The sequence below is a fragment of the Pestalotiopsis fici genome, assembly GCF_000516985.1.
Source record: "Pestalotiopsis fici W106-1 unplaced genomic scaffold PFICI_Scf_4, whole genome shotgun sequence".
Classification (NCBI taxonomy): Eukaryota; Fungi; Ascomycota; class Sordariomycetes; order Amphisphaeriales; family Sporocadaceae; genus Pestalotiopsis; species Pestalotiopsis fici.
The window spans coordinates 362,615-387,499 of NW_006917094.1; the positions used below are offsets into that span (position 1 = coordinate 362,615).

At 49.6% G+C, this 24,885-nt stretch overlaps 8 protein-coding genes across 8 annotated transcripts in view; 4 read left to right on the plus strand and 4 right to left on the minus strand.

The window, feature by feature from the left end:
• Positions 1-2,519, minus strand: part of PFICI_06075 (uncharacterized protein) — a gene marked incomplete at both ends in the record, with an annotated part of 2,978 nt that extends 459 nt beyond the window's left edge. Inside the window, one exon of the mRNA XM_007834656.1 lies at positions 9-2,519. Coding sequence (XP_007832847.1) covers positions 9-2,519 — 2,511 coding nt within the window. The remainder of the gene's footprint in view (positions 1-8) is intronic.
• A 429-nt stretch (positions 2,520-2,948) lies between these two features.
• On the plus strand, positions 2,949-4,067 carry PFICI_06076 (uncharacterized protein; the record flags this gene model as incomplete). Its single annotated transcript, XM_007834657.1, has 1 exon — positions 2,949-4,067. One exon carries the CDS (start codon positions 2,949-2,951, stop codon positions 4,065-4,067), a length of 1,119 nt encoding a protein of 372 aa, XP_007832848.1.
• Positions 4,068-6,235: 2,168 nt separating this feature from the next.
• Positions 6,236-7,810, minus strand: PFICI_06077 (uncharacterized protein; the record flags this gene model as incomplete). Its single annotated transcript, XM_007834658.1, has 1 exon — positions 6,236-7,810. The coding sequence occupies one exon, from the start codon at positions 7,808-7,810 to the stop codon at positions 6,236-6,238; it is 1,575 nt and encodes a 524-aa protein (XP_007832849.1).
• A 1,995-nt stretch (positions 7,811-9,805) lies between these two features.
• PFICI_06078 (uncharacterized protein) lies at positions 9,806-11,092 on the minus strand (the record flags this gene model as incomplete). Its single annotated transcript, XM_007834659.1, has 1 exon — positions 9,806-11,092. The coding sequence occupies one exon, from the start codon at positions 11,090-11,092 to the stop codon at positions 9,806-9,808; it is 1,287 nt and encodes a 428-aa protein (XP_007832850.1).
• A 2,863-nt stretch (positions 11,093-13,955) lies between these two features.
• On the plus strand, positions 13,956-16,535 carry PFICI_06079 (uncharacterized protein; the record flags this gene model as incomplete). Its single annotated transcript, XM_007834660.1, has 1 exon — positions 13,956-16,535. One exon carries the CDS (start codon positions 13,956-13,958, stop codon positions 16,533-16,535), a length of 2,580 nt encoding a protein of 859 aa, XP_007832851.1.
• A 969-nt stretch (positions 16,536-17,504) lies between these two features.
• Positions 17,505-19,357, plus strand: PFICI_06080 (uncharacterized protein; the record flags this gene model as incomplete). The annotated part of the gene is made up of 2 exons (XM_007834661.1): positions 17,505-18,036; positions 18,096-19,357. 2 exons carry the CDS (start codon positions 17,505-17,507, stop codon positions 19,355-19,357), a joined length of 1,794 nt encoding a protein of 597 aa, XP_007832852.1.
• A 290-nt stretch (positions 19,358-19,647) lies between these two features.
• On the minus strand, positions 19,648-21,293 carry PFICI_06081 (uncharacterized protein; the record flags this gene model as incomplete). The annotated part of the gene is made up of 2 exons (XM_007834662.1): positions 19,648-21,110; positions 21,176-21,293. 2 exons carry the CDS (start codon positions 21,291-21,293, stop codon positions 19,648-19,650), a joined length of 1,581 nt encoding a protein of 526 aa, XP_007832853.1.
• A 1,461-nt stretch (positions 21,294-22,754) lies between these two features.
• On the plus strand, positions 22,755-24,577 carry PFICI_06082 (uncharacterized protein; the record flags this gene model as incomplete). Its single annotated transcript, XM_007834663.1, has 5 exons — positions 22,755-22,774; positions 22,821-24,183; positions 24,240-24,313; positions 24,373-24,492; positions 24,544-24,577. 5 exons carry the CDS (start codon positions 22,755-22,757, stop codon positions 24,575-24,577), a joined length of 1,611 nt encoding a protein of 536 aa, XP_007832854.1.
• Between the last annotated feature and the right edge of the window lie 308 nt (positions 24,578-24,885).

A 24,885-nucleotide genomic window follows, 5' to 3' on the forward strand; every position in this document is an offset into this window, starting at 1 on the left:
AATATTACCACCTCGGTAGAGTTAGAATTTCTGCAAGCGTGGTGAAGGGGGGTCCTGCCCTCGTTATCGGTGATTGACAGACCGTTGGTGCCACCGCTTTCAGCCAGCAAATCGACAATGCTAGCTTCCATATCTCGTGAGTGGAAGTTTTTGCTGATCCAGTGCAATGGAGTCTCGCCCTGGTCAGTGGCAATAGAACAATCAGCGCCAGACTCAATAAGTAGCTTAGCTACTTCATTGCCCCTCTTTGATTTTGTCTGTATCGATCTGAACAGTAGCGTTTCCCCCAATTCATTTTGAACGGAAGTGTCAGCGCCCAAGGTAAGAAGGAACTTGACTACTGCAACATCTTTTGCCTTAAGCCATGCTTGACGAACTTTATTTCTAGTAGAAATGGTGTCTTTTCTTTGATGAAGCTCTTTAAGCACAATGTTGTATCCTTTGTCTATTGCAAGTTCCAGTAGCGTTCTCCCAGTGCTACTTCTGGACCCAAGGTCACATTGATCTGCGAGAAGCAGAAATAGTAGCAACCCTTCGCATCCGTGTGTGAGAAGCTCCGCAGTAGTTTCCCGTCTTTTGTTGAAATTGAAGTCTCGAGTAGAACTGCAGAAAAAGTCGCCAAGAGGTGATGGTGTGATGCTCTGAAAGTAAGCCCAAGAGAATTTTGATGACTGATTACCATGAATTTTCAACATGGTCTGTACGGCGGAAGTACTTTTTGTGGCCATTGCTGCCAGGATCGGGAGTCCATAACGCTCGTCTTCGACTTTGAAGAAGGACTGCCAAGATCTATGGGCACGAATAAGGCCTGACGCATCAGACTCGGCTAATATGTACAAGAGGCTGGCCTGGGGAGTATAACGCCGCGTTTTGTGCATTTGGAGTAGATTGTGCTGTACTATCCATTCTTCACGTGGAAATTCGGCTAGAAATTCCGACTGGCTCACGCCACTGTTCTCTGCTTGCTCGGCATGATGCAAGATACCAGCTATGGCATACTCCAGGAAAGGGAGGGCCTGTTTTGTGGTCTGACTGGTGGGATCCTCCACTTTTGTCTCAATTCTCGTGCCTACATTCATGTAGGTGAGGCAACAGTGTTTTAGTGCTTCGTGACTTTGACCATGGGTATTGACCTTCAAGGCAGGGAAGATTTGACCAAGTCCACCTTCTTTCAACAGGAAATCTCTGACGGACTCATGAATGAACTGGACTCTTGGTATCTTGGCCTTGGTATTTTCCACGACACCTTTCGAGTTGTTGAGAATGTATTTGTAAATATCCTCGTCCGAAATGCTGTCAGAATGACAGTCCACCAGATATTGTGGCTCGTACCCAGATAAGATTGCAAAGTATAGTTCCTTTGGTGTTAGGGGTTGCTTGGCGAATAAAACCCATTGAATGCAAAGAAGAAGTGCATCCTGGTGATTGCTATCACGAGTGAGGATATCGCGGAAAAGCTCGTGCAGATTGGCAGGAAGTTGCTTTACTTTCTCTCTTAGGGTATGCCTGCGGCCTGCATCGAACTCCTTGTTCAAGATATCAACCACAAGCACAACCCACATAAAAACTCCGGAAGCTTTTTCTTGTAGGTCGAGACGGATCTTCTCCGCAAGCTGATCGTGCCCAATACGCAAGGCTGTTCCCAGATATGCAGCGATATCATCTTGGTGCTCGTTTTGCTTCTCAAGAATGATGCTCAATCCCGTTTCAACGGTGATATATGGGTAATGTCTGCTTGCAAAGCAAATCGAAAGCTGATTTTCGGTGCAGACGAGGTCAGTGAAGAAACCAACCATTTCTCTGATCTCGTCCTCTTCGCACTCATCTAGTGCATCGACTAGACAAACAACTGAAGTCTGACCCATGCCCTGTATAGCTTGCTCAAACAGGGTTTTCAAGGAATCAACATCCCAGTTTCCATACTGGTGGGGCGTGTCCAGCTTGTCCAGCAAACTGGGCTGCTTCTCGAGTAGTTGGACCAAAAGTGACCGATATAGACCAACAGTTGACTTTTCCAAGGCATGACCTCTGGCATTGAAGAAGAAAGAGATGAGAACATCATTGCTTTTCTTGCTTCTTGACTGCATCTGTTGATACAAGAACTTCATCAACGTTGATTTGCCGGCTCCGGGCTTCCCCTTGATCCACAAGAAGTGGTTCTCATCTTGCGATGGATCCTTGTTCTCCCATTCTTTATAGACTGGTGTCTGCAGAAACCATTTGCAAGTGTTCCTGAATGCTTTTTTGATGCTCGCGTGCCGTGAGTCCATTTGATCAAATCGCAAAGATTCAAGGATCGATTGTTGGTGACTGCTGGACCCACCCAATACAGCAGGACTACCGATGTTCAAGTTCCCTCTGACATTGATACTCCCACTGTGATTTTGGAGGCCCGTACCGCCGAAGTGGGTGAACTCGTGGGGATGCTCTTGTCGACTCGATGATGCTTGGGTGGTTGGCCCGGCTTGATCGTTTGTGGTCGGCGGTTCCCATCGCGGGCGCTTAGTTGGTCGTTCCATGCTAATGGACACGACCCCGGGAATTGTATCCTTTTCTTGTCGTCATAAAGTGCATAGCAGTACAAATATTTGTTGAAGGGAGAAGATCAAATTGCCGAACAAGATCTGTCTGTCGGGAGGGGCAGCGGTGGTGAGGCTGAGCGAGAGGAGATGCACAGTTATGGACCAATCACCACGTGAATACCAAGCCTTACCATGCAGTCGTGTGAAAATGATGCCCAATTTCCATGCCGACCTTCAGCTGACCTGACTGTTAATATGCCTTGCAGTCTGCCACGCCTCCGAGAATCGCACAGCCTCGGTCCTGACCCTGGCCGCACTTCTCATAACGATGCGCCGACGTGAAGACTAATGGGAAAAATCGAAACTAGTATAATTAACTACTTAGAGAAGTCACGACACAAGTCTCGATTGCTAGCTATAACGACCATGGCAAATCAACGTCAAGATGCAAAGACCACTAACGACTACACGGTCGCGATCGTGTGCGCAATCGAGTTTGAAATGAGCGCCGTCCGCTACATGCTCGACGAGGAACATGCACGCTTACCAAGCAGCCATGGTGACTCCAACAATTACATCTTGGGCAAACTCTGCGGCCACCACGTCGTGCTCGCTTGTCTTCCGGGGAATCAGGGCAAAAGTGCAGCAGCCATTGTCGCAACGAACCTCGATCGCACTTTTCCGTCCATCAAGTGGCGTTTTCTCGCGGGCATTGGTGGAGGTGTGCCCAGCGATAGAAACGACATTCGTCTGGGTGACGTGGTTGTGAGCATGCCCGAGGGCGAGTACGGTGGAGTAGTGCAGTATGACTTGGGCAAGGATATCGACACTGGCTTCAAGTTGAAGGGGTTCTTATCGGCCCCGCCGTCGCGGCTGCGGTCTGCAGTGAACAACATGCGATCAGATCATCGACTCGATGACAACAAAATTGAAGAGTTTGTGACTGCCATGCTGCAAAGAGGCCGGCGTCTGAACGTCTATCGTCGACCAGCTGGCGATACGGACGTCTTGTTTGATGCAGACTATGCACACCCAAGCGATCAGCCTTCTTGCAGCTCCTGCGATAGAACCAAAGTCGTCGCAAGACCGCCTCGCGAATGGGACGGCCCTGAAATCCACTATGGACTCATCGCCTCTGGTGACCGTGTCATGCGAAGTGCAGTCAAGAGAAACTTGCACGTGCGCAACATTGGTGATATCCTCTGCTTTGAGATGGAAGCGGCCGGATTGTCGACCGAGTTTCCCTACATCGTTATCAGGGGCATCTCAGACTACGCAGACTCTCACAAGAATGATGCATGGCAGCACTATGCTGCTGCAGCCGCTGCTGCATGCACCAAAGAGTTTCTGACTTATCTGGACCCGGAGGCGCCTTTTAAGGAGGCGCAGACTGCGAGTGGCTCCCCGAATGATTGGAACAGTCACAATGGCCAGAATGGTCAATCTATCCACTCAACATTTACTGGCACTGGAGTACAGCATACAGGCACGGGCAATTTCTCCGTAGGAGGAAATATGCGCATTAATGGGGGGCAGGGGCGTTAGATGCACCTACCTCCTACTTTGGCTTCACAAGATATGTTTTCTTTGGGAAGGCTCGTTGACACTGGGGCTATAGGACTGCACTAGCGCATGGTGCATTAGCGAATACGGTCATTTACTTGTCGAGATGTTGGTCAACCATATGAGAGGTTACCCACCATGCGAACATAGACGATGAGTATGATTCAGGATTGTAGCCAAGGGAATGTATTTCATTGTTTGGTCTTCAGCTAGCGCTATACTCTTTCAGTAATTATTTTCTCGCAGTACGAGTTATTCCGTGTGTAATACTAGTATTCGGCCCCCTATCAAACTTTAGTGGATGCGACAATCGCTACCAGTGAACCCGTTGACGTGGATTTGGATCCATTGCAAATCCACGCCCAGATCGACATTTTCACCACTTTTTGGATTGCGACTCTCACAGACGATGATCCTCCGTGGCTGTGAACCGTGGAGGTGGGAAGAGAGATATTGCTTTGGTCGATCAGCATCGTGTAGATGTGTTACCGTAAGAAATTCGTGTTGAAGCATCCTCATTCTCACGTATGTAAGGGCATGAGCCGGGCAGCTGTCATCAATATTACATTTTCAGAAAATTCACTGATCACCAAAGGTTGTTGAGGGGAAGGCGACATGCTTGGAACCAAAAATGATTAGAAATAACAGGTAGTATCAGAATGCCAGCAAGTAGCGTAAATGGTGATTGACGGAATGGTGAACTCGATAAAGATGATGGGCATTGGTAGCACGTGAAGATGGTTGGTACGAAGTACGATGGCCCTGCCTAGGTACACATTGACATCTACTGGTCCTATCGTCCATCCAAGGAGATTGTTCAACGGTGACTAATCTGGGCCAAAGTCACCTTTGGTCTTTTCTTTCTCTCTTTCTTATTTCTGCTATTGTCGCTGCACGAGATGCATAAAGCTCAACATTGAATAAGAAGGGCGTTGATTATACAGTAGTATTGACATCAATGTATCACCAACCAACTCGGGTCGTGCAAAGCAATCTCCAGATCTGTACCTGACACCATTCCATCTCATGTCACCTTGAACCCCGGCAGGCCATACCATAGACCCAGAACCGCCCATCAACATCAATCGTTGACAAGCTTCCCCTTTCCAGCTGGATCCTATGGCTACTATTTTCCACCGAGGATTGACAAGGTGAGGGAAGTGGTGGATAGGTAACCTTCCCCAAAAGCACGGTACCGGTATGTGGGCGCTAGAACAAACCAATTGGGTGGTGCCAATCGTATGAGGAGGTACCGAATAGTCGCTAAAAACTAGCGGCCGGCTTGGCTTTGGGGGGCGCTACGAGGGGCCTGGACTGAAGATCAATATACTACAAACCCGACGCCTACGTAACCAACATTAGCTCTTCCCCCTTTGCGCATAACTCAAAAATGACGAGGATGTTATGGAGTATTGCGCATTCACTTTTGTTTCCAAGGACGCGATATGCGACGGCTCGCATGAGAAATAGGGTAGGTTGGGTATGTTGCAGGTAGACTCTTGTTACTGCTCCCAGAGAGAAACACGCAGGACAAAGTGCCCAAACCGTACAAAGAAAAGGGAGCCTTTGCACACTCGCAAGCCGGCCAAGGTAGATCCTCATGGGACCATGGAGCTCAACCGGGGTACCTAGAGAGCGCGATCCGCGTAGATCGTGAAACGGACTTTTTACCCACAACTTTGTTCAGCGTATGTGCGCGGGGTCTGAAACGACCCCAAAGAGCCGTTTAAGCCGCTCGCTTCTGGGTTAAGCATACTATTGTCTTCAGGGCCGTTTACACTTTATTTACCTCTAGATTCTAGGGGATCTCGGCTGCAAAGGGTAATGGATTATGGATGCTAAGGGTGATATGATTGTAAAGTCTGTATTGATGCTGCAATCGATGTATCATGTGCCATTTATATGTTCTGGACTTTACAGAGTTTATGCGCACCAAGTGTCGTGCGATGGATAGAAATCAGGCCGCAGAGGTACCCCTTCAACGCCTTGCTCTAAACATGCCTATATACAATGCATTTCTAAAGGATAGATCTGCTACACCCAGGAAGTCTCACCAAGCAGAGTATCTCATAACTGCCCCGATTGAAAAAGAACAGCCCCGATTGAAAAAGAAAAAATTATATCAAAGTCGCTCGAAATGCCTTAACGCTCTATTCCTTCACCAAACACTTGCTTTCTATCCATCTCGAGAACTTGACTGTCGGAGCGTCGACGGCTCTCCAGAAGAGATCGGCTGCCCAAATGACCAAGGGAATGTTGAACATGGCAGCAAGCCAGAATCCGTGTGTATACGCGGTGCCCTCGGTGCCCGTAATCGACCATGCCCATTTCTCAATCATGAACCCTGCTGTGTGCATGACCGGGCCATGCATTAAGTAAATGGCGTAGCTGATGCGGCCGAAATATTGTACAAAGGGAGTGTTGAACACGCGCTGCCAAGCTGGAGAGCGGGCGACGCAAATGACAAACAGGATGGATCCCCAAATCTGCCAGAATCGGTACTTGTCCACAAAATACTCGGGAATGAGGGAGCCCAGGAATTGCCAGCCCGGCACTCCTTCTGTTCCCAAGTCCGGTTCTGACATGAGGTACATTGCTGGTATCGACAATACGATCCAGAACAGGCCCTTGGAGTCCCTGGGTCTGAATGTCGACTTTTCGTCAAAAGGTAGAATCGGGCTCGTCGGCGGTTGTGTTTGCGATGGAGTGTTGTGCGCGCCGCGAATGACATCCATTTCTGCAATGCCCATGCCAGCGAGGAAGAGAATCATTTCCCAGCGGTTGTTGCGCAAACAGAACCATGACAGTCCGATCAGACAGGCAAATCGAACTCCCGTGCGGACCCTTGCAAGCCCAAAAAGAACCAGGAATAGCATCATGGAGCAGCGGTATTCCACGGGAATCGTCCATAGATGCACATCGTACATGGTACTTCCACCAAAAGGCTCCCATCCCCAGACATGAATGAAATCAAACATTTCCCAGGCCCAATGCCACAATTGCCAGTTGAAAGTGTATGCCTGAAGCGGGTGTGTTTCAATGACGCCCCTCACATAGTTGGTGTCGCCAGCGAAATCTCTGGTCACTTCGTAGGCGCCGAGTTGCAAAAGTATTACTACCATGAAAGTGGAGATTGCCGTTGGGAGAAATAGTCGGAAGGCGCGTCTAAAGACAAACGACGACATGGTGGTGGCAAAGCCATCATATGAGCGGCTTCGGATCTGCTTGATAGCCTTCAAGGACAGGGCGTATCCTGAAATGACAAAGAAAAGGCAGACCATGGAAGGCCCGCTGAACAAGAGTCGGATGAATGGTAATTTCCAAAAGAGATAATTTCCCCCATCTTTTCCATAACCATCAGCAATTACGAATGCTGTATAGAAGAAGTGGCAGAAGAAGACGAATAGAGCTGCCAGTCCGCGCAGGCCGTCGAGGTATGCTGTTGGACCAACCCGGTCACTTCTCGGTCGGTCGTGGGTAAATCGGTGCTGTACGAAGCTCGGTAATAGGAAGATTCCTACTCGTAGTAATATAGCTGCCCATGATGAAAGGCGTGGCCCCCTTGTGTGTACTCCTGCCCGCTTGAACCACTGTTGAGTTGAAAATCTCTTTTCCAGATCTGCCCTTCCACTTTCACTTTCCACGTCTGATATTGACTTCTCTTCGATTAGAGATATTTTCTCCTCGTGAGAGAGGGATATACCCGAAGCGGCGTATCCGTTCATTTTCCGGTCCGGTCAGGGAGTAGAGGATAGGTAATTGATAAGTTGTCGGTTGATGAGAGCACGACCACCAGCCCGCGTCTCACGAAAACATCCGCCGGGAAGACTTTAGGCGAGGGTGGCTTGAAGGGATATAGTAATAATAAAAAGGGATCTTTGACATAGGGACCATCTGGCATCGGCAAGTTTCCCGGACGGAGTATCTAGCCAAGAACCGGCCAGGTCATGTACCGGGCACCCAAGTCTATTGCCTGTCTCAACGTGGGGCGGGTCGTGGAGCAAAGTGCGGGTTATACTAAGACTCGTGAGCGCTAACAAGACCGCCAATGCCCTGTGCCGTTTCAGATTTGAAGGGCTCCAATATTATTACAATTAGACTGAAGCAACTGGCCACCTCAGACTCAACAGGGAAATCAAATTCGATCTTACAAGGGAATTATAAGGGATTCGAATAGAGCGAACATGACAAGAAAAAAAGACATCTTCTTGGAAGGGGGCAAATAGAGAAATGCCAACCGAGAAGAAGAAGACGACGACGACGACGACGGGGTGGCCCCCACATCTTTCACTGGTCGACTGGCCCTTACAACTTCCTAATGAGGCAGCCATGGCCAAACCTGCATAATCAGGATAGATTGTGCTGATCGTCACAACACGCCTACCTAAGTGATCCGCATCCCCTGAGAGCTGGTGATGGCATTGGGGGGCTTGGGCGGCTCTTTGGATTACGCGCAGTGGGCGTTGCTGGAAAGGAGCATGCGATGCCAGCCAACCTTCGCCATGTCAGCTCCTAGCCAGCACGGCAGATCCTCATATGGCGCGACGGCTCGGCTGCTCGGCCGCTCTGCTCGCAACACGGCCGATGTTTGTAGGCATCTTGTGTGACGCCTAGAGTTAGACGTGGACTCTCACGAGGCAGCGCTGGCAGCATCCAAGGCATCACCCACTGGGCTGAGTCGCACATGCTCGGTTGCAGGGGCAAGTCTTTAACAGCATGTCGATCGGCAAGGGCGTGGGCGCAACGCGCATTGATGGAGCAGATCAACAGGGTTGCCGAAAAAGCTTGGTATCCCTTTATTCTGTGAACAGACGAAAGTTTGGGCCCGGCTTGCCAGTGCGGGCATCCAAACGTGTGTGGTTTTTGCACAGGTTCAAGATCGGCGCGCTGTTTTGGCATGTTCCAGAAATGGCTTGATATGGTCATGCTTGCTTGGATGCTTAAAAGAGTTGAAACAATGGATCTGTTTTTGCCGAACGCGCATCGTTACGGTTGCAGCCAGGAGCGGCCGTGAGTTCAGCTGTCCGGCGGCTGGCCATATTCTCTTGCAACGCAGCACCAATGTCTACAGATGGTCGGTAAACTTTTGCAAGTAATTGGTTTGTGACAGGTCATGTACGATATTTTATATCATCAGACACGGATTGCCTCAATGGGCAATATGCTGCCATGCCATGTTTCACATGGTAAGTGGTTCATTGAGCGGCTGCATTGAACGAGGACCGCTGCCGCTAAACCTAAATCCACTGAAGCACGGTGGTTCAGGTCACCACTGCTCGCTAGAGCTGAACCCCTACAGCAGTATAAGGGCTTCTCGTTGTATACGACTAATGTACCACGACCATTCTGATCACAATGCAAGCTGAATACATCACAAAATCTCTTGCAAGAGTGTTTAATTCGTCAATGGAATGACCCAAGGTCAACGTGAGGTAGACACAAGGTAGTATCTTCTGCTCAACACGATCCATCAAACGGAGCGTCACCTGTCAGTCAGATTCATAAGTCGTGGGAGGGCAGCCAACTTACAGCCCGCAACTTTAAATTGTTCCCGGTATTAGGCGTATTCATCTCATGTTGCTATATTAAACATGAGTTCCGTCTTATTCCGGACGTAAGAAGCCAAGATCCGATCAATTGCCTATTTGTTTCCGAAATAAGCTCCCAGATGGATGCTCCATTACGCGTACATGGATTGACTATAAGAAACTAGAGACGCATCATAACTTTGAACCTTTCTTCTTTGCCTGCTTCATCTCCTGCCTAAAGGCCAAGTCTCCAATAATCTCCTCGCTGCCGCCGCCCACAACCATCATTCGCAAGTCTCTGGTAATCTGTTCCACCACGCCTCCACCTCCAGGCCCTCCTCGCTGGTATGCTACGCCGCCCATGATCTGCTGGGCCTCCCGCGCCGCAAGCTCCAGAATCCTACCGCCAGAGACTTTGCTCAGCGCTATCGGCCCAGCAATGGAGTCGCTCTGCCACCCGTGGATCTGCACATGGTACGCAATTTGTTCAAGCCAAGCCCAGTGCGACTCGACCTCTCTCGCGAGGGTAATGATCTTGTGTCGAATAATCTGGTGGCTCGCCAGCGGTGTGCCAAAGGTCTCGCGCTCATGGGCATAGGCCAGGGCCGTGCTGAGGCAGGTCCGCGCATGGCGGTTGCAGCCGACGGACATGACGAAGCGCTCCCTGTTAAAATTGGTCATGATGTACTTGAACCCGGCGTTTTCGCGTCCCAGCAGGTTCTTGGCCGGCACGCGGACGTCAGTCAGGCGAACCCAGGACGCGCCGCCCGCGTTTTGCCCGCTGTTGTAGATCTTTTCGATCGCCACGCCCGGCGCGTCGAGCGGCACAACGAGGAGGGAGATGCCGCCGGCACCTTTACCGCCCGTACGTACCGCCGTCGTCATGTGCGTTGCCCATTGTGCACCCGTGATCCACTTCTTTGTGCCATTGACCACGTAGTGCCGACCGTCGGCGGTCTTTTGGGCCGTTGTTTTGATATTGCCAACGTCGCTGCCTCCGCTTGGCTCTGTGATGCCGAGACAAAAGTTGGTCTGCCTGGTGAAGAGACCCGGAAGCCACCTCTGCTTCTGCTCTTCAGTGCCGTGATTGATGATTGGCGGCACGCCAATGACATTGGCGCCGGCGAGGGCCGTTCCTACCGCGCCATGAATGCGGGATCCCTCATCGGTGAGTATGAGTAAATGAAACGCGTCCAGCTTGTCCACTGGTATACCCGCAAGAGTCTGGAGTTGTGGCGGCTTGTACTGTTTCGGTACATCTGTCAATGCCAATCCTGACTTGATGTAATTCAATTTGGCGCTCTCCGGACAATCGCCCTGAGCCTCCCACTCAAGTGCATGGGGTAGAACATTTTCATCAATGTACTTCCTTGCATATGCCTGCAGCTTTCTGTGGGAGTCTTTGTAGTATGGTGATTCCAGGGCTCCGTGCCAAGCCGGCTCGGCCCACGGAAGTGTATTCGCGATGCCCTCCGTCATGATGCAGTGTTCGCTTGTTGATCTCGAGAGAGTCCGCAGACCAAGATGTTTCCAGAGATATGACAATCTCTGACTTGATGCAACAGGATTTGAATTGGATTGAGCAATGTATCTAATGAAAGAAGATCTCCCCGGTATACGGTGGGATTCTTCTTGTACCGAGGCATCCTCTCCAACATGCTTACCCCACCATCAAGATTTACCCCGGTTTTCGAAGTAGCCAACAGAACAACTAGTCTGTTGGAGAAATTCATAACACAGTTACGGAAGAGCTAAAAGGTGGTATTCGAACTTCGAAAGTGCTCAAGGATCGACAAAAGATCACCTCATTGGTGTGCAGACACAGGACAGACAGATGTTGTTTCCGGAACTCGCTGAGGAAGGTAAGTTATGATCGGGGCAACTTGGCACTCGGGTTACTCATTAGTGATATAGGTTGCCAACCACCAAATCATTTAATATCTCTCTATAGGGTCATGTCCATATTCCAATTAACTCTTTTCTTTGGCAAGTCACGATGTTCTTCCACCATCCATGGCCAAACAGTTCTCGGGAGGAGACTAAACTGACTCAATGAATCTATCACCTATGGAGAGGTTGGTGCAAGGTTGCGTTTGCTTGTTGCAAAAGAAAGCTCTTCAGGGACTATAACCAACAGATGCACAGAAATGTTTTACTAAGGGCAAGAAGAAGAGCACTCTCCACGCTCGAACGAGTATACGATTGATTCGATAGTAGATTTGCACTGCCCAGAAGACTCCTGATCAAGCATTCCACGGATTGGTCTGACTAGATGTTGTGAATTAGTCGTTAACTTGCAAGTCCAGCGGTACGAGGAAAGAGAAATGGCCTTTTGAGCTCTTGGAAGTCATCCAAACCACTTCCCGTGCCCACACAACCCGACTGCTCTTCATGTTCCGTAGCCTTTCTCTCTGAGATCCCACCAGGAAGTCCACTCGATCAAGTTGTGCTTGCCAGGCTTCCAGAGGTAGCAGTTTGGGAGCGGCTTAACATGTAGCTGGGAACCAGATACTCGAATCTTCAGAGGACAGGACGTGGGATGAACACGAAACCTGTGACTGTCACGTCTTGGGTCAACTTTTAAGTGAGCAAAACCTTGATATTTGATCAGCATTGAAATTAAGGTTGCAGATGGCCGTCGTTCTCTTTGGCGCCGGAAATGTCGCCGATGTATCATAATGCAGCGAAAACAATGTCCTAACCTGTACCACCCCAGAAAACTGATTTAAAGGTATTTATTCACGCCATGCATACTAAAGTATGGTCAGAATATCCCAAGGTTCTCTGGGTAGGCTTTTATACATCACTAGCACGCTGAGTACAGATCCTTTTCGTTTCACATGGATGTGACTATAGCTTTCTCTTTTCTAAAGGGAGAAAACAAATCTTTCGGCTCTTGCCATTAGAATCCATCCAGATACAGATACATATCACTTCTATGGCGACAGGCAGCTGGGTACAGTGATCGACGAACACAGGTATCAGATTTATCGTTGAGAGGTTTGAGATAGCCACTGTGAAATTGAGCCTCACGATAGCGTTCTAGTATTCGGGACAATTGTTGGTCTAGTCAATATTGACCTGTGCTTCCTGGCCGGTGGCCTAAATGTGGAGCTAGTATAGCAGTTGACGGTTCTCGTGCAGCCACGTGAGTGTATTAGTGTCTTGAAAAGTACCAGGTCTAGAGTGTGTCTTGTTGTTGCGCCTATCGCGTGGTGATTCGACAAGTACACCGAAGAGTCATAAAACTTATCCCTTTTTGGCTCAGGATAAAACTTGAAAAAGAAAATTTTCCGTCAGATCAGGGCTCTCGGTTCCAATCATGGCCAGCGTGGCAACAGATACTAAATCCCTTGACCACGCGATGTCGCCTGCCAAGGATGACGGGTCAGAAGAACTCCGAGTTAGCTGGATGCAGCTAAAGACTCATTACAAATCACATAAGGCTGGAGGAATCTGACGATGCGGTGTGTCGCACGTTTGAAATTGTATTCTTACCCATGTAAAGTATCTAGCTTTGTGATGAAAGGACCTAGTTGATCCTACAAAGATCAGGCTATGAGGTGAGACGGCTGCACCCGTAACGTGACCTGCTGGTAATATGGATATGATCATCGCGTGCGATTGACTTGCAAATATTACATGCTCGGTCGACTTGCTTTATTTTGTGCATTATTGAGGAGTTTCATGGAGACAGAACAAACACTACTGCAAGTCAACTGAGGTTTTTTTTCTTCTTCTCAAGAACAACAACGTGGGCGTTGATGATCTTCCATGTTAATTTTAGCTCATTAAGCTTCCCTTGTGTTAACCTCCCTTTAGTCTGCATCAACATTTGCTCCATAAATACCCAGGTTAGTGGAACTTGCACCTTGTCATGGGGTTCAGGAGGAGTCCAAAAGCGAACTAGAGGCCTAGAATTGTCGCCATTTTTAGACTGGCTGCTGAAAATCTGATTCACACCTGGACAGCCAAGACAGCCCTGGGTGAGATGGCCTAAGATAATAAATTGAAATGCCCGCGATTATGGAGGTGTGGTATCAAATTGGTATTAGAGCTGTCATGGTTTGTCTTCCTTCTCACTCCACGCACAGGGGTCCTATTGGCCATGAATGCTACCGAAATGGGGGAGCTGAATAATTGCGGAATAGCTGCACTTTTCTAGTATAACGTGAACTAGGACTTTTGGCCCCCAGCTCCTCAGTGCCTAAAAGCAACGAGTATCAATAGAAGAAAATGTCTTAATAAATATCAACTGGCGGTATGTACCAGTTCCTCTACGTGATGACAGGACTTGCATCTTACACCTGTTTCCAGTATGACTCCCAGCTATCCCGCAAACATGGAGTATGAAAGTCAAGTCAAGTGGCACCCGCTGCAGTCACCAAGCGGCGAACACATTTATGAACAAGCCAGAGATTCAAGAATCGATCAGTCTCAATCGAATTACGCGTCTGCATACTCAAGCAAGTCGCATGCTGACAACCATGTTCAATCCTACGAAATGTCAATGAGTGCCCAGTCGACCTTTGCTGTATCGACTGCGACTCCTCCCAGTCAAGAGGGACAGCGAAGTTGGTGGGATCTCAGAAGAACGGGCGCAGAAAAAGCAGCCAGCAACTTCAAGAAACAATTCAGCGGGAAGCGAGGATGGAACGGACACTCGTACTACCGACCAAAGCAGAATGAACCAGAATCGCAAAGTCACGCCATACTCAGCGAGTTGGACTATGGCGGATCGATGCGCAAGGACGATGAGGGCAAATTTGTCTATCGCAATCAGTTTGGTCAAAAGAGTTCCAAGTACAGCGATGTCGCCGTCTACCTGTCCCCGACCAACTACGTTCCCAAGCGATTGATCGTCCAAGCCACGACCCACGTCCTCGACAACAACCTCGATACGGGAGATTGGAGACGAGGCAAGATGAACGGTGATGTGCCAAAGGCACTGAAAATTTCAGAATGGGCCCTGGGTCCCTTGGCCAAGGAAGGGTGGTGGAGGAAGATTGATGGAATGATCAGAGTCCTGATTGTCTGTGTACCCCTCCAGCTATGCTTGACCTTCCAGAGCTCCAACTCATGGGAAGACGCGGACACCATTGACAGTTATACGGACTTCCCTGGCTACCACTGGCAATGGCCAAAGCATGCTATCAACCCGTTGGATCAGAAGCCGACTCCGCACAAGGTGCTCGTGGGACCTGAACTCCCATCCAGCCGGCGCCGCCTCATTCGGCCGCGGCAGTTGGTGGTTCTACAACAGGACGGCAGCTGGAAAGTCGAAGCATCGGCACCCGTCAACCTGCGATATGTATTCATCAGCTTTGCCGACAAGGCCTTCAGCTCCGAGTCTGGCCGCCTCCTGATTCAGCGAATGGCGGCACAGGCTGCCCTCGAAGCTGGCTGTTCTGCCTACTGGCTGGACTTTTTGTGCAGAGCCGAGCATGCTGGCGACCTCCTAGACTCGGACGTCTATCGCATGTGCGACGTGATTCGCGGCAGCAGTCGCGTCGTGATTATGCTCCCCGATGACCGTGTCGAGAGCAAGAAGAACTGGGGAGCCCGTATGTGGACATTGCCAGAGGCTCTTCTGGCTCCGGAAAACAGATGCTACTTTGCCCATCCCTATGGCGACGGCCAGATCACCGAGTCGCTGACCCTGGTCGAGATGACGGCAGAGATTTGGGAAGATCCCATTGATTCCGAAGAGGATGGGGGTCCGACCCGTCTTCTGGCTGAGCACTATACCAATCTCCTGACACTCAGTCGCTTGGAGCTCTTTTCCACTGCTCTCGATGCTCTTTGGCGTCGCGCCGAGGTCAACTACCAGTTCTTCACCCCTAATGACGTGACGTATGCCATCATGGGTCTTTTGCACTACCGCATTCGCCGCGACGACACCGACACAGAGTTCCAGTCACTCGCTCAATTGTCTCTCGGAAACGACAGCGACAACATTGTGGAGCGCATGGTCTCGCTGTACCCAGATCCCACTACTGGACCATTGAACCCGTTCCGGTCTCTTGCGAGAGCGGATCTCTTTCACACTCACCTCTGGGACATTGAGCCCACCTGTCAGGTTGTAGGTGTCGCGCATGAGAATAACACGGTGCTGCTCGACTCTTGCCGAGCCATGCACATTAGGTGGAAGGGATTCCCTCGGCCTGTTGTCACACGCGACTATGGTCTCTCTCGTCTCTTTGCCATCATGTTTATCACCGCCGGTACCTGGTGGTTTGTTCAGGGTATCAGCCTAGCAATCTACTACGCGCCGCTTTACTCGGGCAACGTGGACAAAGACCTCAAGCGCGTCATGGAGTGGATGATTGCAGGATTCCTGTTCGTGTCCATAATGCTCAGCGCATTTGGACCGTTTTCGGTGCGCCGGCTGTATGGTGGTCAGGTCCTACAGAGCACGAGCAACCTCGTGGGATTCGAGGGTGTCATGCCAATTGCCAAGCTTGAGAAGCTTGTCTTTGGCAACGACAACTCGCGTCTCTCGTACGAGGCCTCGTCGACGCCCTTTGCCGAGTACTGTCGCCACCCGTCGCTGCGTGTCGGCTTTGAGCCCGACTGGATCCGTGACGAGAGACCAGATCTTGCTGAGGTCAACTTGCCCAAGGGCCACAGACTTTTTACCTTGGTTGACACTGGCGAACTGAGCGTCAGCATCTTTAGCGCCGAACGCCCGCCGACTGTGGCGTTGCTATGTGGCCGCGAAGGTGGCATGCTCCGGTCGGTGTTGTGCAGTTGGCAATTTGAAAATGACTGCCTCTACAAAGAGGCCGTGGTGCGCATGCCTAGCAATGTCTGGGATTCTGCGTCGCCAAAGGGCTGGTTGAAGATCTGCCTGAATACACTGAACCAGGCACGAGAGAACGAGCGTGTGGAGAACATAAGAAGATCAGAGACGAAGCACTAGCGTTGCGTTTTGGTTTCATTTATAATTTTGTTGATACCCTTTGATAAACGAAGAATAGCAGATTGCATTAATTTGAAATATATTTCATAGACTTATGGGCCAGCGTTCCTCCTACATCCACATGAGTGTTCGATAGGTATGAATATGTGTGGCGTCAAATGGACGAGAACGTGGACTTATGGGGGAATCGTGATTCGATTGAGTATTGTCTCATCCTAGCTCAAATCTACAAACAAGCTTTTACTAGTGCCGATACGATGAGATTCAAGCATAGTTGGAATGTTGGAGGATAAGTGCCTGACGTACATCAAATCTATATCTGATCAATAACGTCGACATGGCTTTTCCGGATTCAGTCTCTACTAAAGTTGCATATGAATTGATTAAATGCTTCAGACGAATCCATAACCGGTGTAGAGTTGCGACTATGGACCCACAACCTCTTCGTACTTTGGAGTTATTCGTGTCAGAAGTGAGGCTACTTGCGCTCAGGCGCGGAGCTACGGCCGCCTTGTGTACCCAGTTCCAGTTCACTTACCCCAGACAGTCTCCGAGGTAATAAATCAAAGATCGAACCGGTGTTTGCATCATAATATGTAAACACGTGACTTGTATGAACGATGCTATTAATCGCTAGGATGATCTACACTACCATTGTTCCGCCATTCGTATAGTCCTTAAGGCTAAGACGGGGCAACATAAGATAATCCGTGTAATGTAAGCGAAACAGACAACCTCGGCCCTTCTTCTCCAACGGTCGAAATTGTAGAGGATATAGAAAGTATTTAATCAAATAGTACCTTTTGATCTGGTATAAGTAGCATCGATGGCTGGCCATTTAAATCTAGTCAGAAAGAAAAGGTATCTGTCTCAGTACGGCACCAGAGATCAAGGCTTTTTCTTTCTCTTATTCTACTTTCATTTCTCTTATTGAGCAATTTTATCGCTCTTTTTTTTTTTTTTTTCACAATGCAATACACTGGCTTGCTGGCACTTGCAACTGTTGCTGCTGCGCAGTCAACTATCAACTTTGGTCCTTACTGGTGGCTGCGCCCCGATCTCGAGTATTCTACCGAAGTGCCTACAGCATGGATTCGTTCTGCAAATACAACTTTGGTTCTCGGTGCTATCCCTAGCCCCCAGGTTGACCGTCTGGCTATATGGCCTGGAATGGCCAGTAGTGACGGTGATCTCATCCAAGCCATCGCGGTCTCCTTTTCTGACCCGAGCTCTCAATGCGGCGGTACGACTGGTCAATGGTGCACGTTTGCCAGCACTCTCGAAAGCCAGCAAGAGAGCGGAACCATGGTTGCTGCTTCTGAGGGAACTAAAATCAACATGTATTATGAGTACAATGATGACACACAGATGTATGACCAGACCGTTACCGTGAATGGCCAAGTTATCTCGACTCTTTCAACTTCGTCAGGAAAAGCACAAAACTGGCAGACCGCCGTAGAGTGCCAAGAAGAGGCTTGCTCTAGCACTGTCCCGGCGCACAGTAAGTTGATGGATGCGTTTCTCCCAGACTTGGAACATATTACTTACTCTGAAATCTAGAATATCTGGACACAACAATAGTCCTGGACTCTGCAGATACTTCCTTTGGCGACACTCTGATCACAAACGAGGTCTTTGCAGACGACTTCACCACCTCTGACGGCGGCATCACTTGGACTGTAGCCACTATCAATGTCAACGAGTATGACTTTAGCACCAGCTCTGGAACATCTGGCTCTTCAAACTCAACTAGCTCTGCCATCTCTTCCAAGTCGGCTATCCCTTCCGGGTCAGCGTCAGATTCGGTATCGGGATATGGCTCTTCGAGAACAGAGTCTAGTTCCGGATCAAAACACTCTGGCACTACCTCCGGTCATGGATCCCACTCGTCGGGTTCACCCTCGGGTCCTGGTTTTTCTCCATCAGGTTCTGCCTCCAGCCATGGATCTCACTCGTCCGGCTCGGCCTCATCCCACGGATCGAGTCCGTCTGGATCTTCCTCTGGCCATGGCTCAAAGCCATCTGGCTCTCCATCCGGCCATGGTTCGAAACCATCAGGCTCTACTTCCGCTTCTGGACCTTTTCAATCTGGTTCAGCCTCGTCATCGGGCTCTGGGTCTGATTCTGGATTATACCCATCAGGCTCCGACTCGAGCTCTAAAACTGGCTCTACCTCCGCGTCAGGTACCGATTCGGGTGCCGGGTCCGTCGTATCAGGCATTGCCTCGGATCTAGGCTCTGGAAGTGCATCTAGTACTGACTCAGGCTTTGGATCAATTATATCCGGCATTGCTAGCGGGTTGGGATCGGGCTCGGGCAGTGGATCTAGTACCGATTCTGGTTTTGGATCTATTGCGTCCGGTATTGCATCAGGTCTTGGTTCTGGGACTGGCTCTACCTCGGGTTCTGGATCTTCTAGCACTGATTCTGGATTCGGATCTGTTGTGTCGGGTATTGCCTCGGGCTTAGGCTCGGGGTCCGGATCAGCAAGTGGCTCCGGATCCAGTACGGACTCAGGTTTTGGCTCTATCGCCTCTGGCATCGCTTCCAGCTTGGGATCAGGAACAACATCGGGCAGCGGATCGAGCACTGACTCTGGATTAGGGTCTGTGGTGTCTGGTATTGCATCGAGTCTGGGTTCAGGAACTACCAGCGGCACAGGATCAAGCACTGACTCTGGTCTGGGTTCGATTGTTTCTGGCATTGCGTCCAGCATTGGTTCAGGGTCGGGGTACGACCAGAGTAGTGGAGCGACGAGTGACGGAGCAAGCTCAAAGAACTCGCGTGGCGTCTACATGGGTGGCCCGAGACGGCGGATTTGAAGAAGCCCTGCTGAAAGGCGGAGAGCATTTACCTTGTTCGGTGAACCAATGTAGAGAAATCCAAATATTTTTACGCGTGTTCAAATGCTCTGTTGGATGTGTCTTGTTGCGCATCTGCATGGCGGCGCATAGACCATGACGCTTTAGTGCAGTAATTGATGTGACAGGGTGCATGCACATAATCAGACTCCAGTAATCGAGATCATTCTTGGTTTTTGATTATTGTCAATTTTCAATATCTTCTCAGTATTCAATGCAAATCGCTAAACTAGGTATCAAACAAACATGAATCATGCTGTGGCGGGTTCTCTTCGCCACACCTTGACAGGCATATCGCCCAAGATATGGTTCATGGTCTCTTCCCGCTTCAGCTCAAATCCTCTGCCCAGGGCAAAGTTGTAACGGTGTACCACCGAGGCGATGAGCACAGCCTGCTCCAGGTATGAAATGTTGCGGCCGATGCATCCTCTAGCGCCGGCCGAGAAGGTGATGAAAGACGGCTGAAGATTCTTGCCCTCTTCTCCCAGCCACCGCTCGGGAATGTAAGACTCGGCATCACGGTAGACAGACTCGTCGCGGTGCGCCACAAAGGCGGAGATGCTGACCGTGGTATTGCCGGGGATGAAGTGACCCATGATTGACCATCCCTCCGGTGGGGTCTTTCTGGGCAGGCCTTGCGGTGTGGGAGGGAACAAACGAAGGGACTCATCTAGGCATGCCTTGAGGTACGGCAAGTGCTTGACCTTGTCATATGGCGCGACAACCTCATCTGGATCGAGTACGGAATCAAGCTCCTCTTGGAGCTTGGCCATGATCTTGGGGTTGCGCAGGAGCTGGTACAAGACATTTGTGAGAGCAATGGCCGTTGTGACACTGCCAGCGTTCATCATGATGTTGATCTCGGCAACAATCTCGCCCCATTCCAAACTGTTTGGGCAGCCATTCTTGTCTTCCATCATGGCTTGGAAAAAGTCATCCAATTTCTCGCCAGCGCGGTAGCGGTCCAATCTCTTTTGTCCACGACGCAGAACGATACCGTCCCAGCCGTGGTTAGCCTTTGACATGTTGCGGTAGTAAGGAATGATGTTGGAGATCTTGTCAATGACCTTGTAGTAGTCATAGCTCCACAAAAGCAATGATTGCTTGCGGGCGATGGGATACAGACTATCGCGAATTCTAGCCTTGAAAAGCGTTCCATCCTTGTTCTGGGCTTCCACCTCGTCGTCGCCCATGTCAATGAGGTTCAAGCGTTCCGAAACACCGATGTCTGCAATGGCATCAAGCGAGAAGAAGTTGGTCCACATGCGAAAGTCGACGTTTAGATCCTCGGGGTCTGGGTGTCTGCCGGCGGGAAGGGGAGCGGTGCAACGCTTGTCAAACTGCTTGATCATACGCTCAACCTTGTCGGCGACCTTGTACTCCCAAGACTCGAGGTTCTTCAAAGCGTAAGCTGAGGACAGCACCTTGCGCTTGCGTGCGTGCTCGCTCTTGTTTACCACATCGGCAAGATGGTAGTGGCTGCTGGCTGTGAGAACGTAGGACTCGTCCTTTGTGCAGTGGGTGCCGTGGCCGTAAATATCTTTGATGGCTTGTACGCTTCCAAAGGACAGTGTGTTTGGGCCAGTCCGTAGAATTGGTTCCTTCTTGTGTAACTTGGAGAGATATGCTGATCGGGCACCGCTATGGGCTAATACCATGAACGGAATGTTCGTTATTCCAGCCAAGGGGCTGAAATTTGGAAATCGTCGAAAGCCTATCAATATTTGTTAGTTGCAAGAACTTTACTTTTCCCCTGTGATGCAGTTTGTGAACACATACCTTTGACATCTCTGTAGTAAAGGACAATTGGATATACAATAAAGTATACGAAGCAGGATACCAGGAGTACCGCCGCATATGGGATGGGCTCCCGTGGGAGAAAAGACAAATAGTCCATAATCACGCAGCAGTAATGGGAATGGATTGAGTATGAAAGGTGAACGTCAAATTTATTTTCTGTTGCAGAAGAAACTTGAAAGATGAGGAAGATGGGCAAACGAATAATCGTAATGGTTGTCGTGAAAGTCTTGATGATAGAACGTATAATGGCTGATGATTTTTAAGATATTTAGCCATTCTGATATACTAGAGTCTGTCCTATACCCCAGTGTATCAAGGGTACGTATCTTTGAATACCACAAGGTACTGGCGTGCTGATGGCTACGCTACAAAATTGACTATTACTATGGCAATACGATCATGCCCGTATCCATCATCACGATGGTTGGCGAAGCCAAGGCTCGTAGTGGCCACACTCCACCAGGCGCGCTTGAGACCCGCCGGTGTCAACTTCCTTGTCCTGGCAGAAGAGGAAGGATAACACATCATAGCCCCATCTCGGACTGTAAGTGTGCGGCTACACACTAATTCGTTTGACATGCCAACCTGCCTATCCTAGCATATGCTCAAACACGATTCAGGCAAAGTAAATGGTCAGCAGGCGACTCCATCTTTTCCCCTCGCAGACACCCACGGGGACTTCTGTGGCTTTGATTTGCTTCCATTTTTAGTGGATTGTGCCCTCTCCGTGGTATTTCCCCGCATGACTGCAGCGCGGTTTTCCGGGGGAGGAGCTTGGGACTTGGGGCGACCAATTTTAGTGGTTAGCGGGTTTCAATCTGCCCTCTCTGGCATCTTTTGGTGGATTAAATTCCCTAATCTGGTGGTTTCCTCCGCAGTCAGAAGCAGTGTCGAATTTGGAGCTATGCCGACGCTCCACTAGGTCACAGCATTGACGTATTCTCTTCGCGCCTGTCCACGAATTTCCCCTTGGATTCAAAAGGGATATGAAATCACGGTTGACATTCCATGTGAATACTTTGCTCGTTTACTCACACTCTGCTCGACCCATTTGCGTTCTCGGCGCAGATCCACAAAAAAGACCCTCCCCGAGCAAGTATCCAAGGAGCCTGTAGCTGCGGACCGGAGATCGGAAACTTGGTCCGAGGATTCGTGCCACTCCGTGTCGCCCATGACCGAGATCGCCGCCCTTTGTCGTCGATGCCGGAGACGACCAGAAAACGGGGCTGTGATGTAAGTTTTCTCCGGATAATCAACAGGCTGTAGTATTGGTAGTAGCTTGTTGCTGATGAATGACTATAGAGCTGCCGCGAAAGGTACATATGCGCCGCCTTTGAATGACCGGCCAAGACTTTCTTGTCGCGCCTGTGTTACTTGATTTGCGAACCACTCAGCTAATTGCCGGCCCACCATTGATAGGCATCTGAAATGTAAGTGGTTGGAATCCTGGCAGCGTCTTCATGTCTCATAGCAAATGCAGGTGATAGAAAAGCAACCTGTGCGAACTGTGCCAAAAAGGGGTTCGTCTGCAGTCGGAGTTCCAAGATTCGATTTCGACATGCTCAAGATGATTCGTAGGTGCACCGGTGACCGTTGACTCGCAACTTTCTGACTTCTGCCGCAGCCTCGAGGCCGGGGAGCTGAGCTTTTCGAAAACCCAAAAATGGTGCTCAACCGCACAGAGGAAAATCCGGTTCATCGATGAAACATACGACATCAGCAGCCTCTACGACGAGAGGTCGAGCCCAGAAGATGCTCAGTCGTCAAGGAACGTAGGAGAGAGCCCAAACTCTACAGAAGAACCTGCTACTCTGGTATCTCCCACCAATGGTTTCCAGGCTATCGAACGAGACAATCGGACCCTCCCTCCTCCTATCAATGAAGTTTCACTCAACGTGCCGGTCTTACCAGAACCGTTGCCAGGCTTTCACTATGACACGCCTTCCAGCACCGGTCCTCAGGTCGTCCCTGGACTGCAGGAGATGATCGAGTTTGGATACTATTCTCCTCCAGACTTGCGCATACCCCAAAGCAGCTATTTGCATCCCTTTCAAACAGCCGATCGACAAGCCACTGGAGCAAAGATCAATCCTCTGCTTATTGGTCAACCGCCTGCTTTGCAGTGGTGCGACAAGCAAGATGTCGCATTGGTGCGCCACTTCGTAGATGTCATTGCTCCAATATTTGATCATGGTGGTCAACGGAAGAGCTTTGCAACCACGATGCCGCAACTGGCCACGGTCCACCAACCCCTTCTCAGAGCCATTTCATCAATCGCAGCCATAAGCCTCAACATCCTAGGAATACCACACGCTGTTGATCCCAGACAGCTGCGCTCGGACAGCTACAGTGACCTTGGTGTGATAGCATCAGAAGCTGTTGAAGCGATGGATGATCAACAATTCTACACCGTCAGCTTTCTCAAGATTTTTGACAATCTCGATCGCAGTGTTGATCCAGGGCGATCTCTCAATGATCCCTTTGGTGGAATGCAAGGCCAGCAAGCCATGTATCTCGGTCAGATTACACTAGCAGAACAGCTCCGACAGGATATGAGCTGGGCATCGCTACGTGTACAGCTCTATTTCGCCGTAATCAACCAGGAGCCCTGTTCTGTACTGCTCACTCTCGGCACCAACGAGTATATCTTTGAACATGAGGATAATGACTCCCAGTGGGCGCGGAAGATGGTCTTACATCTCCATAATGTCGTCAGCTACTGCTTTGGGGACGACAAGGATGGCGCTACTTACAATGAGCTTGTGTCCTATGCGCAAGAGTGGGCAAAGTTGAAACCCATCTCGTTCGACCCAATTTTTACAGGAGACGCGGATGGAGATGATGTTTTTCCTGCTATATTCTTGCTCAACGACGCTGTGGCAGTCGGGTGGCAAATGTATCATCTATCGCGCATATTAATGGTGGCTCATGATCACAATCGACCGATGTTGGGACCCAGTGGCGCTCTTGTCAGGCGCTCGATCGATGTAAGTCATACAAAACTTCCCTCTTATCTGGGACAGAATTGACTGTTGCTGTGTAGAAATCTCTTCGAAAAGATGCAGAAATCGTGTGCGGCATTGCGAATTCGATCGGCGGCGTGAATCCAGCATACTTGTAAGCACTGTTTCCATCAAATTTCATGAACGTTTGCCTAACACGTCCTACCAATGCAGAGCGGCTTGTATGGCCATATCGTTGACGGGGCATCTTTTCACAAAGAATTCGGAGCAGAAGGCACTGCTTGACATTCTCGTACAAACCGAGAAGCAATTCGGATGGCCGACCTCGACAATGTAAGTTGAAACTTGAAGACTGAGATAGGACTCCACTAAAATTTGGGACAGTCAAAGCCATGTCCGGGAGACTTGGGAGTGTTAGAAGCTCATTATAGTGAGTCGACGTATCCTAACGAGTAATCAAAAGTTGAAAAGACTTTGGCATAATAGACAATGAACTTGAAGATCCAAATCACTATTCATTAAATCACTACTTGTAAAATTATTTGCTCTATTTATCATAACTTGACTTTGAACAACATCTGATGTCAGGCCATCATCAGGCCTCAAAAATGATACAGACTAATATTGCTATGCGAAGGTAAAGCTTGTTGAATAAGAACATCAGACATCAGACCATGTCAAGATTTGAGGTTAGACAAAGGCCTGAGAGGAGAGCTACTACTTTCT